The sequence below is a fragment of the Blennius ocellaris genome (assembly GCF_963422515.1).
Source record: "Blennius ocellaris genome assembly, chromosome: 22".
Lineage (NCBI taxonomy): Eukaryota > Metazoa > Chordata > Actinopteri > Blenniiformes > Blenniidae > Blennius > Blennius ocellaris.
The window spans coordinates 22,168,086-22,184,404 of NC_137671.1; the positions used below are offsets into that span (position 1 = coordinate 22,168,086).

General features: G+C 42.6%; 1 protein-coding gene and 1 long non-coding RNA gene across 2 annotated transcripts in view; both read right to left on the reverse strand.

Moving 5' to 3' along the window:
• LOC308146338 (uncharacterized protein) overlaps positions 1-15,512 on the reverse strand; it is a gene marked incomplete at both ends in the record, with an annotated part of 29,296 nt that extends 13,784 nt beyond the window's left edge. The window contains 6 exons of the mRNA XM_080518109.1: positions 885-1,051; positions 6,342-6,455; positions 10,839-10,952; positions 12,399-12,516; positions 14,714-14,910; positions 15,378-15,512. Coding sequence (XP_080374235.1) covers positions 885-1,051; positions 6,342-6,455; positions 10,839-10,952; positions 12,399-12,516; positions 14,714-14,910; positions 15,378-15,512 — 845 coding nt within the window. The remainder of the gene's footprint in view (positions 1-884; positions 1,052-6,341; positions 6,456-10,838; positions 10,953-12,398; positions 12,517-14,713; positions 14,911-15,377) is intronic.
• Positions 2,701-4,346, reverse strand: LOC308146313. The gene is made up of 3 exons (XR_013937104.1): positions 4,294-4,346; positions 3,022-3,359; positions 2,701-2,813 (listed from the first exon to the last, which is right to left on the reverse strand). It is a non-coding gene; the product is annotated as an uncharacterized lncRNA (long non-coding RNA).
• Positions 15,513-16,319: the final 807 nt, after the last annotated feature.

The window sequence follows — 16,319 nt, forward strand, 5'->3', positions numbered from 1 at the left end:
AAAGTAAAGTAAAAAAAAACATAATTATTGGGAACTGAACCAAGTCAAGACGTTTCACAAATGAAAGTTATACCACTGAACTCCAACCACTCCGACCATAACCCTATATTTACCACTAGTTACCTTCAGTTTCTCAGCTAAAATAAGAGTTTGAAACTCATACTCGCATATAATTGACCTAATTAATGTTGATTCTCAACTGCTAACAAGCAGATGTTTGTGACGACTCACTCTGGTTCTGTGAAGCAGTGCCTAAATTAGTGCCAACCAATCAGCTCTAAGCATCTAAATGACATTTTAGTGGGGTTTATGGCTTCAAGCCCCACTCGGCATCAAAATCACTTGATCTCAATGAACGGAGCCACAGCCTAAGCACTTACGCTTTACTGCACGCAATACGCACTGCATGGTGAGAGAAGGGCTAGCGTGGATGAGCCCCACTAATGCACTATTGGTGTCGATTAGGAGAAAACAGCCTGAAGCAGCAAGAGTAGAACAACAACCTGGGAGTACTGTCCTCACACAGCAATTATGTGCTATGTAAGAGGAAGTTTTATTCAGACAATAAAATATAGTAAATAATCTTAACGAATTAATAGCATATTTTGCATGAAGTCCTTTCTGATGACACCAGGTGGCGCTCAGCCCCACCTGCCCATAATGACCAGTCACCACTGCCTGCATCGCTCCCTCAGCCTATCATTATGATAGTTTTCTAGTTGAATGTGAAATAAATATGATTTTCCTTCATGATTAGACACAAACTATGAGTCAATTCATATTGTGTTTGTTGTAATTCATATTAAAAAACAACATTATGGCCAAACGTTTAATCACTCATGCTTTTGTAAAACTCAAGTATATGAAAGAGGGTGTGTGTTGACCTAAAGGAGTTGAGGTCAGTGTAGCTGTGATCTCCACTGGGAGGAGCCTGCAGGAGGATCTCTCCAAACATGGCCAGGTAGACAGAGATGACCTCTTCAGGATCATAGTTGCATTGTCTGAGTGCTGCAGTGATCTCCTTCTGGTCCACCAAGCCTGGTAAAGCACTCTGGAATACAAGGTGAAGTGACATTCATGCAGTTCATTAAATTCACCTCAGTGAGTGTCTGGTGTGTGACAGTTTGTGGACTCGACGTGTGACGGTCTACTCCAGTCTGCCACTGAGCACACTTTCTGGGAGGAGGCAGCTTGATTTTGGTGGCTATTTGGGGCATAAAGGTGCCTCAAACGTCCACATTTCATTTTTAGAAAGCCTTGACAGAACCTGATAAACCTGCCAGACCTTCTGCAGAATTCCCCAAAATCCCACGGTGCACTGCGTTTTGGGCAAACAGGACTGCCGTGGCTTAGAACATAGTGTAAACCTACACTGAAAAAAAAAATCCTTTGGATTTACTTGATTTTAATGTGTACATCGGTCCCACATGATAAGAATGTGGAGGACTGACAAAAATTCCTTCTTTTTTTCAATGAATTATTACTTGTTAAACCAAAATATTTAAATCATGTTCAGGTATTTAAAATAATCAAGTTGAGTTAACTTATTTTTTTAAGCTACTGCAACACCAATTAATTAAGTAGTATGAAAGTGATTTTATCATGTTCAGGATACCTGATTTTCAAATATAACAAACTTGATTTGTTAATGCTAATATTATTTAAATGTATTATGTAAATTAAAAGCAATTTTATTATTTCCTTACAACCAGGTTAGGTCTCTAAATGTAACTTGATTTGTTAAAGCCAGCCAAACGCATTGTAGATTGTCAGTTTTTGTGTTGTGTGCAAATACAAAAATCAAAACCAATTTCAGTGAAAAAAATGTAACTGTATTCTTCCATAAAACTTTGAAAATCACACATACAGTAACTTTACCATATAAATTCAAAGCTGTAACCATAATACCAGTACATTCAGAATACAAAGCCCAAATTACTTCTTGCAGTACATTCAAAGCTGTAAACAGTTAGTACTACACAAGTACATCCTCAACAGAAAATACAAAATAACAAAAGTAATAAAAGCATTTCTTACTGTAAACCAGTAGACAAAATATTCCACAATCTGAATTGGGCACGTAAGAGCTACTGTTCACACATCCAAATCACACACATACAGTAACTTCAGCGTAGGAATACAAAGCTGTTCCGATTATTAAACCAGTAGATTCAAAATACAAACCACAAATCACTGATCACTTAAAACTGTGAACAGTTAGTCCTGCACAAGTGCATCCTCAACAGCAAGTACAAAACAACTACAACAGTAGTAAAACTTTTTGTTACTGTAAACCAGTAAACAAAATATGCCATTGGGCAAGTAAGAGCTAGTGTTCCTAAAAAAAAATAACCATGATGGTTAACCCTGTGAACACCATTTTACATAGATGACAAATCAAAGTAGATTGGCAAACAAAAAGTAATAAACCCTGCATCGACTCGTCATGGAGAAATAACACAAACAAAAAAAAAAGGTGCAGTTATATCAGTGTGCCCAGTTCACTGAGAGAGCCTGTTTTTCAGAGCAAGTGCTTTGTTGGAGAGCTTACCTCCATCCAGTTCCATCCAAATCTTTTGGATAACCTCGAAAGTGTAGCGGAGGTCAGCGGGGTAGCTAAGGTTGAGCACATACATCAGTCCGAACAGCATAGCAACAGCTAATGCTACATTATCAAGATCTTGTAAGACCTTGATGCCTTCCAGAACAATGCCAATGTCCTCTACTTCATCACTTGAAGAATGTTCTTTGACAACATAGATCCCAACAGTGGTGTCTTCAATGGCCTCATTGATGGTTTTGTTATCCAGGCTCTGTACAAAACAGACAAAAAGTAAACCAAAGTTAGCTAAATCAAAACTATTTACCAAGCTCCATCAAGAAAATGATAAAAATAAAACAGTGGTACTTTAGATCTAGCTAAGGTGAAAGTTAGAATCAAGGCAAATATAAACATTTAATAGAATGGAAGCATTATTTGTTCCATGAGAAACCACTTTTAATGCAGTCTGAGCCACTTACTGAGTCTGAGTCATTTGTTGAGCAAGGACTTGATGCTTGGAGGGGTAGGACTGTAAAGCTCTCATATTGCATTGTGGGCGTTGACAAATCAATTACTCTTAGAGTCCCTCTGTCCTCCACCTCTGAAACTGAAGTTAGGTTCATAAACTCATTACCAAACAACGAGTCCATAAACTGAAGCCTGATGTTTCCCTGCAGGTTACACTGTTTTTTGACTTCAGCCAAAAGGTCTTCAAGAGATTCAGGGACTCCATGTGAAAGACTCAGCCTCTGACAGCTGCCATCAGTCAGTAAGATCTTCACAATCACAGGCATGGCCATCTTCAAAGCTCTTTATTCTGCAGAAACACAAAGAATATTAATCAGACATCAAATTACAAATTGTCATAAACCCTCCCCTCAATTATTGCACACCACCTTTTATTTCAATATGTCTTTTCAACGTCACCATGCGAGCTGATCCAATCTAACCCTCTATAACCCCAAAGTTATCCTTGTAATACTGCTTACGCAGATAGGCTGTACTTAGAGAGCCAACTTTTTGTATGGACCTTTGCACTGGATTACCAGAACTAATTGCATTAACAGTTTCTCTAATTATAAATTCATCAACAGAGAGGTTTCTCTGATGAAAGATGTCACTCACAATGTCACAAGATAATGGCACGGGAGCAGAAGAGATCAAATGATGGAGTTCCCCAAGAAATTCATCTACAGCTGAAGTGGGCACATGGACTAAATGTTCTAACTTCAGCAAAGCAGCAGCAAATCTATGCTCAATGACCTTCTGCAAGTCTTCAGTATGAGAATGAGTGTTTGAAGGAATGGCAGTAACTGACTGCTCAACACACTCCTCACTGTTTGCTTCCAATTCACTCACATATGATATCCTAACTACTTCTGGTTTAAAATCAACCAATGTGTGATGGCAGTGTTTTCGGTTTTTGTGTGATTTAAAAGTACAATAAATGTTTGTCTTAAAGTCACATCCTAAAAACATACAAATGACTGTCTCGTTTCGTTTGAGATGTGCATTTATATGAGTAAAATAATCTTTCTCTGATGCTAAATCAGTACAACTACAAATGTGACAACTGAATATAGCTTCTTTTTTGTGAGGGACCCCTGTGGTGTGGATTTTACTTTGGTGGACAATAAGGGCATTCCACGTCTTAAATGTGCATGGACAGTGCTGGTATGTACATGGATAGCGAGAACTACGTCCAAAATGTGGATGCTTTAACTTGTAGTGATGTAAAAGCTGGGACCTACTTGATACAGTTTGTGTGCACCCCTTACAGCTCCACATTCCCTGGACCTAATCCTGCAACATACATCAAGATCATCATGAGTCATATCATTCATCCCCAAAATGCGAGTCAGAACAAAAAGGCTCACTGCACTACCAAAATCCTATACAAGATGGAAATATGCTATAATTTCCAAATAAATTCATAGGACTTTAACCCTCTGAGGACAAGCTGTTTGGGACCAGCGATATTTGGCACTTCAATATTTTCCATTATAATCAAATGTGAAAAATTACAATTAACATTTGATCAATATCTCACATTCTTTTAAAAATGTATCTCAAGGTAAATGAAGATGCAAATTTAGGGCTTAAATAAATGTGAGAGTACTTACCCATTACAGAGCCTTTTGAATGTATGATACGCAAATGGACAGTGAACCTGTGAAAGAAAACATTTGGCATCAGTCAGGTGTCTCAGTAAAAAGAAAAAACACATGCGCGCGCACACGCACGCGCACACGCACACACACACACACACACACACACACACACACACACACACACACACACACACACACACACACGTTCTTATTTCCCCTCCTCCCCCACCCGCCATAGTCACAGTCTGGTGCAGAGCGGCTAACGGCTGCTTTTCAGCGGCGGTGGGCTGTGGGCAGCAGCGGGCCCGGGAGCCGCTTTCTCAGCAGAGAAACACACTGACGCTTACTGTCTAAAGTAAAATAACTAGCCGGTGTTAGCTAAAGTTCCCCAACATGATATGCCAATAGACTATAAGTAGGCTACAAAAAGTTAACAGGCTTGTTATATTACGTTACTGTCTGAAAACCCGGCTGATGTCGACTATCGCCCAACTTACTCTAACAGGAACATATATAGCCTACATTTGAAGAACTTACTTTTTCAGATATTGGGTCACGACCTCTTGCTGCAAAGCATGGAGACTTTCCAACGGACTTTCCAATCGTTCCTTCGCGCTCTTTCCTTCTGAGTGGTCTTCTTCTTGGTCTATTTTTGGCATCCAACTACGGATGATAAGCGCCACCTTCTGTTTCGGAGGGATAACGACACTGCAACATTTGAACGGCAGAGACTAAACTCGATTACAATGAGTTTGTTTTTTTAATTTGATTAATTTAAATCAACTTGCAAGAAACGAGTAATTTCAACATCCTTTAGGAACAACTTAAGTGTACTTGATTAAACCATGTTCACAAACAGAATATAAATTAATTGTGTTGCTTTTACTAACTTCACTTTTGTAAATTCAAAGACCCAATATTTCCTTTTTTTCAGTGTACCCTTACCAAGAAAAACTAAACCTTGTGTAGCTGATAGTCATACTTTATCTCAGTTTATACTATTATTGTCTTTTGGCACATGTTTCAGGTGTTTTGTGTGTTTGTGGGGCTAAAGAGTGCTGTCAACTTTTATTTTGAAAAGACCGCTTTTACTTTGATATGCTGGGTACTGCTGCGCCATTCCGGAGAGTGAAGGAAAAACCAGGAGAAGGTGAAGACGCACGTGTTGCTGTATTAAGACAAACAGCGAAATTAAGGACCAATTTAAGTGGTCACAAAGTTTGAAGTGTTCAAGGAACATCCGAAGACGAAAGATAATTCCCCCTTTACACGGCACGCAGCCAACGAGGTACTTAATGTATTTTCTGTATTCTACTTTTCCGAGTGTTTCATGTTTATGTTTACTTTGTTGATGTAATCATTAATACTGTGTGGCTGTATGTGTGTATGTTATAGTTTTCACGGTGGATTTGGAGGGATCTTCAAATAAACCAGTACCAAGGAAGTCACTTGTGTTGTTCATGCCTCGAGGGAGTTACACCTTGATTTAAACAGGTAGAAACATTGTTTGGCAGCACCAAACATTTTGGAGACTTTCAGCTGATGTTGTGGGGGTTGAGAGGGACATGAAGTGAGAGAAGGGAAAGATGAGAAGAGACAGAGAGCTACTGTTGCTACTCTCCAAACAGAGCTATCAGTTCATTGTGTTCAGGTTTGACGTCACAGAGCAGTATTAGATTAATCCTCACCATGACTCCTTGGACTTGAGCTTCAACGAACTCCACGTTCATCTCCCACTGCAGTGGCAGCAGCAACCAGACTCCCGACTGAGGATCCCAGAACCTGCAAGTATTCAGTCTTTCCTGGAAAACAGAATGGGACATAAGAAACAAGCTGGACATGTTTCTCGAGAAAGTACCATCAACTAAACCCAAATACAACAACTTAAGAATCTCAGACTGAAAATCTACCCTAACAATCAGGGCTCTTTGAAATGAAATGCATAGAATACAATTATATTCACAACATAAAATTAACTCCTACAACTTTGCTGATATCCTTTACTTTGGTTCTCCCCCTTGCCCTTTTTGACAGCTCATATAAATAATATGTTAAGATTGCGAGTCTTCCAATGTCAGAACAGTTTTTGTTTTTGCAACAGGAGAAGACTAAGAGGCTCCCCATGTAGCTGCTTTATTAGCAGTTTGCGTGGCTGCCGTACACGACCGGGTGGGAGTGCTCAAAGAGAGAGAGAGAGAGAGAGAGAGAGAGTGGGGGGTTGGGGGATGGATGGGGGACAACATAAAATACTCTGGTTAGTGCTACATCTATTATTTACAGTTATCACACTGATCTAAATATTTTCTACCTGTTGTGAGGTTAAGCCAGCCTAAGCAGCTCTTTCTAGACAGTAACATGATTTTCTAGATTAAACCAACATGAGCAGCTCTATCTAGACAGTAACATGATTTTCTAGATTAAACCAGCCTGAGCAGCTCTATCTAGACCAGGGGTCTCAAACTCAACTTACCTTGGGGCCGCTGGAGGTAGAGTCTGGGTGAGGCTGGGCCGCATCACAAAAAAAAGGCTGCATCACAAAAAAAGGCTTCAAGTATTCCAAAAAAAAGATCAACTGATCCAATCTTCTCAATCTTAACAAGTCAGAACATGTAGAACACGAACAGTTCTTCAGAACATAGGCTTCATTTACTTCCTTCTACTCCTTGCTACCAGAGAGTTGGCAGCGCTTCCTCTCACACAGCTGAGCCACATTTGGCTTGAGGGAGGAGGCAACTGAGACCCTTAAGGTGCTCATCTTTAAGTCTGGACCTGAACTTTGACTTATTGAAGTTCATTGCGGAGAAGAGCTTTTCACACAGAGGTGCTGCCAAAAAGGCACATGGTCCGCTTGAACATCCTGGAAAGCTCAGGCAAGGTGGGGGGCAGTTTTCTCAAAAATTGTTCAAGCTCCACTGTTTTTCCACTCACCTCCCTGAACTTGGCTTTGAGTTCAGTATTACACTGCAGGTCAATTAGCTCCATCTGCAGGACAGGGGGGGGGCATCCTCCACATTAAAGGAGAAGGGATCAGTAAAAATGCTCTGACACTGTCATATGCAACACTGACAAGCTGGCCCTGGCCTTGTAGCTTCTTGTTCAGTACATTCAGCTCCTGTGTGATGTCAACAAGAAAAGCTAAGTCCATTAGCCATTTAGGATCACTTAGCACAGGAACAGTCATCCCATCCTTCTCCATGTAGGCTTTCACTTGTGCCCTCAACTCAAAAAACCTCTTCAAGACCTTCCCCCTGCTGAGCCAACGTACCTCGGTGAAGTAGAGCACGTCCTCATATTCTGACTCTATTTCGACCAAAAAGTCGCGGAACTGCCGGTGATTTAAAGCCCTGGATCTGATATGGTTGATGAATTTAACGACGTCAGACATCACATTGTCAAACCTCAGGATTTTGCTGCAAAGGGCCTGCTGATGGATAATGCAGTGCAGAGCAATGGCATCTTCCACACCCTCCTCTTCCAGTTTTCTTCGAACAAGTGCTACAAGTCCGTTTTTCCTCCCTGTCATTGATGGCGCTCCATCGGTAGTTATTCCAGCCAAACACTTCCATTGTAAGCCGGCATCCTTAATGCAATCACACAGCTGGCGGAATATCTCCTGACCGGTGGTCTGGCCTGCATTGCAACCACTGTGAGCAACTCCTCCGTAACTTCAAAATTGTTATCAACACCACGGATATATATTGCGAGCTGTGCCGTGTCAGTGACGTCTGTGCTCTCATCAAGAGCGAGTGAGTAAGAATGGAAATGTTTAGCTTTCTCACGCAGTTGATCATAAATGTTACCAGACATGTCAGAAATGCGCTCTGCCACTGTGTTGGCTGAAAAGCTGATGTTACTAAACTGAGCCTTTTTTTCCGGGCAGACTATACTTGCAGCCTGTAACATGCATTGTTTGATGAACTCGCCGTCTTTGAACGGCTTTCCTGCTTTAGCGATCATCTCACTCACCATGTAGCTAGCTTTGACAGCCGCTTCATTCTCTTTGCTGGCTTTCTTGAAAAAATCTTGTTGCCTCAGTAGACATGTTTTAAGTTTGGCGACCCGGTCCTCTCGCTCATCTCCCAGGTATTTTGCATACTCCTCAGCGTGTTTAGTTGAGTAATGACGTTTAATGTTATACTCCTTGTGCACCGCAACTTTATCCGTGCATATTAGACACGTTGGGATGCCCCTGTGCTCAACAAAAAAATATGCAGCTCCCACTTCTCCTGAAATTGTCTGTGCTCATCGCCAACTTTTCTCTTCACGACAGGTTTTGAAAAAGACATGGCTGGGGCTAAATAAAACCGTATAGCATTAGTTGACAAGATATTTTACTTCCAATCGTTCATCCAAACATTTTAAAGTGATTTGCGCTGTTCTCGCGAGCCTGAGCTACGGGAGCCCACAGGTGTTAAAAAATATAAAACCCCCAGATGCGTGCGAGAAAAAAATGCGCGGGCCGCACAAACACAAAGCTTTGATTAGAAGCAGAGGGCCACAAAATATTGACCCGAGGGCCGCAATTGGCCCCCGGGCCGCAAGTCTGAGACCCCTGATCTAGACAGTAACATGATTTTCTAGATTAAACCAACATGAGCAGCTCTATCTAGACAGTAACATGATATCTAGATTAAACCAACATGAGCAGCTCTATCTAGACAGTAACATGATTTTCTAGATTAAACCAACATGAGCAGTTCTATCTAGACAGGAACATGATTTTCTAGATTAAACCAACATGAGCAGTTCTATCTAGACAGTAACATGATTTTCTAGATGAAACCAACATGAGCAGCTCTATCTAGACCAGTGGTTCTCAATTATTTTCTGTCACGCCCCCCCTAGAGGACAGAATTTTTTTCAGCGCCCCCCCCCCCCCATATTGTACTACCATTGAGAACTTGATAATATTTATTTATCCGTATAAACCACTGTATGAGTTGCTGGCACCAGCATTCTGCATACAATCGCCTGATTATCAAAATAAATCTGCTATGGTGTGAGGGTTTTTTGCACCTTGCGATGTGGTGGGCAACTTTGTAAGAGGCTAACAGGGCTTTTTTGTTTACTGATGCCGTGCTGACGAAATGACCGGCTTGTTAGCGATACTCATGGAGTTTACCATGAAAAAACTCCAGTGGCTTACTGACATAACGGGTGTATGGTCTCCAGGTGTATGGTGTATGGTCTCCAGGTGTATGGTGTATGGTCTCCAGGTGTATGGTGTATGGTCTCCAGGTGTATGGTGTATGGTCTCCAGGTGTATGGTGTATGGTCTCCAGGTGCCGTCTTCATTTATTTGGTTTCATGCTCCGCTGCCAGAGTTTTTAGGCATAAAACACAAACGGGTGTTTCCTCGTTTCCGACCGTGTTCACGGTAAACCTAAGGGCGATGTAGCATCGTCATATCTCCTGCTCTTACTAGGTGTATGTTTACTGTCACCTGTTTTCTTTTCCTCTGATGCCTCATCCTTTTTTCTTTTCACTCCTGTCAGAAACTTCTCCTCCTCCTCCTCCGCCAGCTCTGTACACCGGTGTTGATGTGTAGTACTTCTTCTTCTCTACTGGTTGAACAGGCAGCCTGTTGATTAGTGTGAGCACTGCTGCCACCTAGTGGCTGGAGGCCCTTTTTTTATTGTTCAAGCATGAATAAAGACACTAATACTGAAAGTCGCGCCCGCCTCGCGCCCCCCCTGACACCCCACCACGCCCCCCCAGGGGGGCGCGCCCCACCATTTGAGAAGCACTGATCTAGACAGTAACATGATTTTCTAGATTAAACCAACATGAGCAGCTCTATCTAGACAGTAACATGATTTTCTAGATTAAACCAACATGAGCAGCTCTATCTAGACAGTAACATGATTTTCTAGATTAAACCAACATGAGCAACCCTATCTAGACAGTAACATGATTTTCTAGATTTCAGTAAAAGACTTCCTGCTGACAAGCTCACTTTTCTTTTAAATATGGATTTAAAAAAAATATGTTCAGGCTTTCCATTAAACAATGTTTTATCTATTATATGACATTTATATAAATACAGTTTTAACGTTATTTTGCTTTTCTTGTATATTTCAATCTTCTTTCTCTATTATATTTCCTTAATATCCCTGTAAAGCAGTATGGATTACCTTGTATCTGAACAGTACCATAGAAATAAATGTTAGTCTGTCATGACTCACCTCAAACATGTAGGTCATGACTGTTCCTTTGCCCTGAATGTAGAGGCTGCCAGTTCGGTCATCCTTCGCCACAGTTGACTGGTTGCTGCCTGGAGTCTGCAGCTGGTCAGATGTCTGGCAGCACAAAATATGTCGTTATTAAGTTGTGTGATTTCCAGTGTAATGAAGACAAAGATATCGAACTGATGTCGATCCTCAAAGGCCAGTTCTGAATGTCTTGAACCTTTATACTGGCTCAATTCTCCTTCATCATTTGTCTGGACCAGAAGGAAAACATCCTCACACAGCAGAGACAAACACTCTTCACACCCCAGCCTCCCCACAAGATGCCCTGATGGTGCTTCTACACCGAGTCCATCTGGTCCCGAGACTAACTATTCCTGTCCGCCATCTCTCTGTGTGTCTTTCTGCTAAACTGTTAGTAATGCAGCTTCCGATTGTGATTGGATAGACTCCAGCTCCCTGCTGGTCCTTCATGGTGAAACCAGCGTGTATACATGTTGGATAGACAAATGGACTTGAAAATGACTTGAGTGATAATTAGAGATTTTAACAAACTAATCCATGGGGGAAAACGTGGAAAGTCTTTCAATTAATTGTGAAAATGAATGTACGGCCGGCCCAAATTGTGGTGAATGCTATAAAACTACAGTATCCGATTTGGCAACAGCTTTATTTACTTTGGGATGAAATGGATGAGACAGACCTGGTTGATGGTGGCGAGAAAGTGGCCCTGGTTGTACCACTCTTTTGGAAATGGCTGCAGGTTCTGGAAGAAATTAGGATTATACATATTTGTAGGACACCAGGTAATCCACAGTAGCTATCTGAGCTCAGGTCAGTGTGGATGGGATTCATTGGGTTGATGGTAGATTCAAGTAAAGGTCAGAGCAAGCCTCTAACTGCTTTAAAGGCTAAAGTATATGACTGTGTCTACACTATGTATATCACAGTATGTAGTATCTGTCTTTACACTGTGCTGTTGGTGTAGACTGCAGACTAAGGGTCCCAACTTGATGTTAATGAGTGTAACCTTCAGACTTTAATCTGTTAAGCATGTAGCATGTGGCATTGCTGGTGTGTGATCTGAAAGGCGTAAAATCCTCCTGATCCATTGAGCAGTTAAACTATTGACAGACATCAGGCTAACTCTGAAGTTGCTGGTGTTGTACAAACTGTCTTCCTCCTTTTTATATTTTGTTAGAATAGAATTTCTAGTCTGTTTTGCTGTTGTTCTCATTAATATCAAAGAACCTCCAGACGTCGCTTGTCCTCTGCTCAACCTGCTGCTGATGTTGCTGACGGACGACATCGCGTAGTACTCCCTGGCTGGTATCGGGAATCCTTCCTGAGTATGAGTACTCCGTGCAGTGTCTGCTGTACTACCTGATACTGGATCAATATCAGTGTGTCCTAATCGCAGCCAACTCATCTCCTTCACGGTGATGCTGTGATGGATCACAGCTGATATTCAACATGTGCAATGTGTACAAACAGGGTAAAATGATATGATCCCTGTTTGTAAAAACATTTTTTGGGCTTGGAGTCAGTTGTTTGTACCTGTGACTCGTCAACATAAACTCGGTTCCCGTGATGGCTGAAGCAGCTGTAAAGAATGCCATTGTTGTGCAGGAAACTCAAAGTCCAGAGACACTTCTTCAGCCTCTGTTGCTTCTTCCTGACACAGTTCAAGACACAAAGGACAAGGACGGCTCAGCACAGACTGTTTTCCACATGAATAATACAACACGTATGTGTGTAATAACCAATAATGGAATACCACCCAATAATGGGATATATTGGCCTTTGCCGTAATAAAGTAACTTGATCCATTGTAATATTAACAGCATTTTGCCAATAATATAATAACTTATTCCATGATTACAGTAGTCATTACCAATAACCTAATAATTTTGGCCATTCTGAATGTAATATAAGTAAAAACTTGCCAATGATGTAAAGGTTTCTTATAACTGTGATTGAGCAAGCAAGTGTATCCTCAATAATACTTCCCATACGTTGTTTTGTGGAATATTTATACAGGATCGCTTTCAGTAGGCGCACAATCAAAACACAAACACTTCTTGGCTAGAATAAATGCGTCTTTTATTCCCCACCAATCAGTGAACAGCAATACATCACACAGCAATGATAGATCAATCGCTTCCCTCACCCGTGACGCTGATCTGGAGAGCCCACAGACCGGGCATGAGAAATGCTGTGCTGGTCCAGGCGAGTGTACGGCTCCGATGGAAGACTCTAACTCTTCTCTCCCTTTACTCTATCTTTATAGGGAGGAGCAGCTGCACCGCCCGTGCATCATTGGAGACTGGCCAGGTCTCCAGACGCTCAGGAGTGGGACAGCTGATCTCCCGTTCAAAGAGGAACCATCGCCGGTTTCGCAAACATGTTCCGAAACCGGCGCCTCCCTGTTCTTCTCCGAAACTACTTATGGAGCCAATTATATTAGGATCAAAACATCTTATATAAGCATGAATCGGCAGCCCTCAGTGCTTTTCCACTGTGCAGGGTTTCATAAGGTCTCTGTGCGGACGTGCAAATCTGCATGTACGCGTTATTTCCCTTACATTCCACCCCTAGACCTTACGAAAGCCTTTCCACAGGATAACGTTGCATTTGATCACGACTGAGATTGGTCCAAATTATGTCATGTCCCATAAAAACTATTATATAAGGAGTTCCATATGGTGATGCAAAAAGAACAAACAAAAGATTTCCCCATAAGAATTCAGTGACAATGCGTGCCCAGTCAGGGTCACCACCGACAAGTCGAACATATTGACCAACATACATGTTAATGTAATAAGGTGCGATGAATCTGTCTGCGGAGGGACCGACGGATCCGAATAACATACCATACCGTGCAACAGTTAAACACAGAAATAACAATCACGATGATAAACAAAATGAACAGAGAGGGAAGTGTTAACCTCCGTGCGAGAGGTGATGCTCCTGTAAAAATGTCATACCAGTGTGAGGCAGAATTGTGTTCTACCAACGTTGCCACCGCCTGTACACGTTGGGATGCGATGAGGGTACTGACATGCAGCTGGGTAATTTTATGACGATGTTGTTGCACAAGATCAGTTAGGTGCCTTGACCTGTTCATAGCGCTCTGATACATGGTAAGGTTGATACCCAAGCGTAATCCTTGCAAATGTTCCCAATATATGTCTGACTTCCTGTGTGATACAGTAAAGTTAGTCAACCTATATGTACGATTATGCCAGTGCCAGAGATAGACCCCTCTAAGGCATCCTGAAAACGGTACATAGGGTAACTGGGAATGAGAAGTCATAGTAGCCAGGCATAGTGTGTGTGGACCTATCTGGTGTATGATATCCCTAGGTGTTTCATGTCTCCAGTTACACATGGCGTCTCCTTCTTTCAGGCATGGATCCTGGTAGCCCTGCATAAGCATGCAAACTTTCCCTCAATCTCTGTCGTCACAAGTGTCCAAGTCATATGTCGTGTTGGTTGCCATATGTATCCAGCGTCCTTGCGTCTGGAGGAACCAATACCCTGTAGTGGTTATAACGGGTAGGACATAATATTTACACAAAGTGAGAGTGTCAGTTACCCTGTATTGTGTCCAAGTGCCAGAGCACTGTGTGGTATTACATACAGTTTTGTCAGCATTCAGGTGTAACCATACGTCGGAGGAGATGTTCCACATCTCCCGCCATTCATGTGGGTTACCTGTTGTCAAAATCCGTTGAAAACGTTCACGTTGAGCATATGCAAACACATGGAACACAGAACAATGAGTGCCATTCAATGAGTTAACAATCGGAGTTAACAATTCCCCTGTGACATTGTGAATGTTGGTAAAGTCAGCATCGCCCTCCGCCCACAGATCTGCCTCCTGCAGTTGACTGCGGGTGATGGAAGGCATCCATTGGCCCACTTTACGAAACCCATCCGCTGTCCATGATCCAGTGTAATGCAGTTTGCTTGCCGTGATTTGTCCGTCAATGGTGTTAGCCATTCCTAGCAGGGTGCCAGAGCCTCCAAGCAGAGTGTCGTACCATGCTCTCTTGGCCCGTGGGCACTTAGGAATGGGAGGAAAGTTCACAGTCCATGTAACAGTTTGATGCACTAACTGCTGTGAGACGTGTATGCATGTGGATGGTGCAGGTACGACATGTACATTTTCATGTTGTACAGTGACAGGTATTCCCCACAATAATGCCCAGAACGGATCAATTCGCCCCATATATGGGTGGCGTTTCTCCACCAGTACGCAGGGTCCACCACAACGAAGCTAGTATTATCCGTAATGATGCCGTTCTTGCTGCAGTTCTTGGTTTGTGTAGAGTAGAGACACATAGAAGCGTGTGCCGTCACCGTAACGGTGTCCCCCTTGGGCACCATTGGAATGTCTTGCCCATTACGGCACTTTGGACACCGCCATAGAGAGGATGCTTCTATTGTCAACATGTTGCAAGTGTGATTTGCAGGACAAGTGTAGTTATCCTGACTCCGGTTGCTAGCCTCGGCTCTCCACGTCCACCTAACCTGCTGGACTTCCTCCAGGAGTTCCCCGGGAGTTTCCGCCAAGCAACCGGGCGTCGTCACCACCAGGACTGCACCGAGGGCAAGGACGGCGATGACCAAACAGCCGGCACCACCAGGTCTTTGGCCACCATACATCCTCGCGTTGGATTGGTCCTGCAACAATAAAACACGTGATGAATACCCTACCCCTCCCTCACATAACAGTGTGAGGAAGGAACATGTGTCCATTTCTCTTTCCCTTTAAACATTACCGTAACCGTGTTGTCAGGTCCTTGAGCAATAATTTCACCAGGTATGGGTGGACCATTAGGTTGTTTCTCTTTACGCCAGATTTTCCCTCAGGCTGCTTTACTTCTTCCGCCTGGGGAGCTCCATTAGGAGTGACTACAATTTGTGCAACCAGTGAATGTTTGTCAATTACCACTGGTGTCGTTGTCATATTTATACACACCACATGTATTGAACCCGTAAAATCTGAGTGTATTACCCCGGGGGTAACAACCACCCCTTGGAGTGCAACAGCAGTTTTGGGCAACACCTGCGCATGTGTCCCAGGTGGACATTGAATTCCCACCCCCACATCCAGAACCACTGATTGTCCAGGCGGTAATGTAACGGTTTCCATGTTTCTGAGAGGATAACCCGGTTCCCCATGTGTGTCTTTTAAGGGTAACACTGCCTTATCATCCTCTTTCCAAAACCTCACAGGGACAGAGGACATCACAGGATCCTGGCTGACCGACAACATGCGAGCTAACGGGAGTTACACCATCAGCTACCACTCTATTGTTGATCTTTCCCACTGTTTCCTGTAACACCTTTCCCCATCCCCTGAGCGAACCGTCTGGTGTCAGTTTCTTCAAAGTTGACTTGAGTATACCATTCATACGCTTAATTAACCCTGCCGCTTGAGGGTAATATGGTATGTGGTACACCCACTTC